Source organism: Mizuhopecten yessoensis, unplaced genomic scaffold (genome assembly GCF_002113885.1).
Source record: "Mizuhopecten yessoensis strain PY_sf001 unplaced genomic scaffold, ASM211388v2 scaffold10275, whole genome shotgun sequence".
Classification (NCBI taxonomy): Eukaryota; Metazoa; Mollusca; class Bivalvia; order Pectinida; family Pectinidae; genus Mizuhopecten; species Mizuhopecten yessoensis.
Genome location: NW_018408465.1, coordinates 2,180,524 through 2,184,809, shown reverse-complemented (window position 1 = coordinate 2,184,809; position 4,286 = coordinate 2,180,524). Strand labels below are relative to the sequence as shown.

Genomic DNA, 4,286 nt, shown 5'->3' with positions numbered 1-4,286 from the left:
GGGGGGGGGGGGTCAGATCTACCATTTATACAAAATTGATTTCCCTTCCCCATAGGATGCTACTGTTCAAGAAGTTTGGTCAAAATCCCAACAGAAGAAAAAGGATAATAAAGCTTTTCCTTTATATCCCTTATCGAGCCCCGCCTCTCTGCCCCCAGGGGGTCAGACCCACCGTTTACACAAAATTGGCTCCAATTCACCCAAGGGTGCTTCATACTCAGGAGAGCCACATCTACTGTTTATACAAAATTGGGTCCCCTTGGCCCAAGGATACTCCAGACTAAATTATGATAAAATACCTTAATCCCTCTGGTAGAAGAAGGATTTTAAAGGTTCTACCTCTATTTCCCCTATAGGGCCCCATCCCTCTACCCCCAGGGGGCCACACCCACCTTTTATGCAAAATTGAGTCCCCTTTGCCCAAGGATGTTCCAGACTAAATTAGGATAAAATCCCTTAATCCCTACCATAGAAGAAGGATTTAAAATGTTTTACCTCTATTTCCCCTATTGGGCTACAACCCTCTGCCCCCAGGGGGGCCACACCCATTATTTATACAAAATTGGCCTAAGGATGCTCCAGACCAAATTTAGTCAAAATCTACTTGGTCATTCAGGATAAGTAGAGTTTTAAAGGAAAAGTTGACGGACGGACGGACGAAGGACGCTGCGGTATGGCATAAGCTCACCATGGTCCTTCAGACCAGGTGAGCTAAAAAATACAGTTAACATAAATTATCTTTGAAAATATTTCTGCGATCTGTTTTGGTAGCTCTCACACCACTCACACTTATCATGTACATCAGCTGTTTGAGTTAACATTTAATATATTTCTAAGATCTGTTTTGGTAGCTCTTACACTTATCATGTACATCATCTGTATTAGTTAACATTTAATATATTTCTGAGATCTGTTTTGGTAGCTATCACATTACTTACACTTATCATGTACATCAGCTCTATACACTGGCCCTCTCGAGTGAAGCCCTTCGCTAAAAATCTTGATCCCTTGAGATCTTCTTTACCCGCGAGAATCTTCATGCCAATTTTCTCGAAGATTTTCATGTAGAATTCCTGCCCGTCCAGCTTAGGATCGTTCTTTTTATTTTTCTCAACCTCATTCATCAGCTGTAGAAATACATCATAGCTTATATTATCATACCCTGTCCCTATGTTTAAGTCAGGGGCATTGCAGGCAGACAGTGGCGACAGATCTTAACACATCGGTCTAATGTAATGAACAGCTTAATAATTAACTTATCACAAGGCAGAGAATGGTGAAAATATCACTTGTCTATGTCTGATTTTCTGTTACCATAATATAGGAACAAATTAAAGAAGGAGAAAGCACTTTTAAAAACAATAACATGGTTAGATTATTTTAAAATATATTGTATACATTGTACAGTCATTCCTTGTTCAGAGTCTGTACCTTGAACGGTTGGTTGGGTTTAGACTTCTTTTAACAGCTATGGTCATTTAACGATATGCGTCATGTGTGAAATGTATGCGCATGTGCCAGAGGCAGTATTTTTATGTTTATGCCTCCATGCAATAGCGCAGATCTGATGTCGAATTTAGAGTGCTACCTCAATGAAATTACTATGCTGAAGGCACTCAGCACTACACCACACAGTACTCCACCCAGTCACATTATACTGACAACTGGTTAGCTTGATCATTACTCAGGCCAAAGTGGCATATTTTAAAGTCTCGCTACATTGCTTTACTGGTTAAATTACAAATAACACCTGTGAAGTAATTCTCTAATAAAATGGCTCGAAAAAATTCAACTGATGGACGATTCTTACATCTTCTTCAGCCATTTGGTCATCGCCTTTTTCCATGTCAATATCGTCATCCTCATCATCATACATCTCTGTGAAATATTTGACGTTGACAAACTCTAACATTTTTTCCATCATTTGCTGTCTTTTGTAGTATTGTAAGGCTTCCTGTGATACGCAACAATAAACAGTGTTATGGGTAAACATTCTTCAGATACAGTAAATCCTTCAATCATCTAAACACAGATTTAAAAAAATAATCAGGTTATAAAATTCTGTGCAGATCAGTGACAAACAATCGGTATAGTAGAGTGCTAGTAGCGAATCAGGAATTGTCTTTTAATGATAGAAGCGACCATACCCTGTTGTGAAATATTTACCTTCTTTTAAAAAGAGTTCCCACTAAAAGCCCTGTAAAATACTTGTCAATGGTAAGAATTTATAGAACTGAAGATGTATTTGTATAACAAATGATACTACCGATATTTACAAACACTCAAATCATTCTTTGTACATTGTACAACAATTTTAAATTCTGAAGGGAGGTAACTCTAACACACAGCACTGAGCAACATGTGAAGCAGTATATTATTATCCTAAAAATACTCCAGTGCTTCCTTCTGGAAAATAACTTATCATTGGCGATCAAAGATCCAGTTAACCAGGTTAATAAAGTCTAGTTTGTATTTGAGTCTTGAGAAAGGACAAACTACCAAGATTGCGTAATAAGAAACAATGATATAAATACCTTTCTAGGGGTGAAATGTGCTTCGTGATAGCCAAGATTCTGTATATAGTACCTCCTGTTAGCCTGCATGTCTTCGTTGTCTGGTATAAACAAGAGATATGTTCCTGTGGCTTCCACTGCTCGATCATTGTATTGTTCTGAAACAAAATAAAGTCTTATGCTAATTAACAACGATTAAAGGCTAACAATCGTGTTTCTTTTCGGGGTAACCTTCATGTGATAAATATCCGGAAAGACTTATTTCAGATTAAATTATTCATGAACTTGGTTTATAATGTTTTATGATCCTTCTAATTTTAACAAAAGTATATATATATCTCCAATTATCAATCATAATATCAATAGATAGAAAACTATACTTAATTTTTTGAATTCCAATATGCAAATTTATTACAGTATAAATAGGGAAGAAAACAAAAGCTGAGAAACCATTTGTGACACTGAATCATATTGTAGTGACGTACTCTTGTAGTAGGCGTACTGTAAGTAGTGGAAATGCTCAGCAAAGTAGTTTGGCTGCTGTTGGACGTAAATCTTGCTGAGGACATCGACACACCCTACCTGACACTGAAGTACGGAGATATAGTGATCTGTAAACAGAACCGGTAACTCATCAATGACAATGACATTGTATATGTTTATATACTCCATAACGTTTCTTCAACGATTTTTGGAATGTAATCCCTTCTTCCATATAAACAAATCTAATGCAGCTGATTACTGATCTGAGTTCCGGTCTAAGACCTATTATTAAGCCTTCTGGACACAAAATATGATGTACGTCATGGCCATTATATTAAGTAATATACATGGTCTGTGGTTTAAAGTAGGGTCCATGTAAAATTTTAGAATCCTAAACATGATAATGAACTTCACACACCAAATGTACACAATAAATTTGCAATACAGTAACAGTGAATGAGAAAATGATAGTTGTAAATTACAATAAAGTTTTAAAGTCATGAGGACTAACGAACTTCAATCCATCACAAGTTATACATATTGATTCCACACACCTGCCACAGCATGTATGAAGTCTGGATCCCTTTCATGTTCATACTGGCCCTCACAGTCGGCACGGCAACGCTCATCCTCCAGGTAATATTCTTGAAGTGCCCTCTCAAAGTATTCAATGACACCGTCCCAGTCCCCGGCATGGTAGGCCTTCTCTCCTTCCCCTCGGTACACCTGCACCAAACACAATACTTTCACTACTGCTATACAAAATACCCATTGGGCCTGTATCACTCTCCTGTTATTCATCACACATCTGTGACCTTTAGAGATCTTCAAGGTCAGATTTTTTTTATTAAAATAGACTAAACATGATATTATACTTTAATTCTCTTTATAGATCATTGATGGAAGATTCTATTTCTCTACACCTTATGAATCTTCAACGAAAGATTTAAACTAATGTGCTCTTTAAGGTTGGTCTAGGTCACTTATTCAGATCCCATACTTCAAAGCACTTCACACCAATTTACCTACATTGGGGGCTCTCACTCACTAGTAATTTCCAATTCCTCGTTTCGTTCCATTTGGGTTTTAATTCCTGGGGAATTTTCCCCCCAATACTTTTCTGTAATATTATTTACTTATCTGTTGATTATTTTACTGCTTTTGCTTTAATTTTTCTGTCTATTCTTGATTCTACTAGGCTCTTGAATCGCTCAGGAGTTTCGTCTTGCCAGCTCTTAAATCGCTTAAGTCTGGTGGTCAGTTTGCCTCTCTTGAATCGCTCAAGGCAAA

At 37.2% G+C, this 4,286-nt stretch overlaps 1 protein-coding gene across 3 annotated transcripts in view; it reads right to left on the bottom strand.

Moving 5' to 3' along the window:
* Positions 1-4,286, bottom strand: part of LOC110459992 (prolyl 3-hydroxylase 1-like) — a 36,491-nt gene that overhangs the window by 11,623 nt on the left and 20,582 nt on the right. For all 3 annotated transcript variants that reach the window (XM_021512666.1, XM_021512663.1, XM_021512665.1), the window contains exons 3-7: positions 3,551-3,722; positions 2,999-3,124; positions 2,535-2,671; positions 1,811-1,954; positions 939-1,127 (exon numbers count right to left, since the gene is read on the bottom strand). In XM_021512666.1, the coding sequence (XP_021368341.1) occupies positions 939-1,127; positions 1,811-1,954; positions 2,535-2,671; positions 2,999-3,124; positions 3,551-3,722 (768 nt within the window). The remainder of the gene's footprint in view (positions 1-938; positions 1,128-1,810; positions 1,955-2,534; positions 2,672-2,998; positions 3,125-3,550; positions 3,723-4,286) is intronic.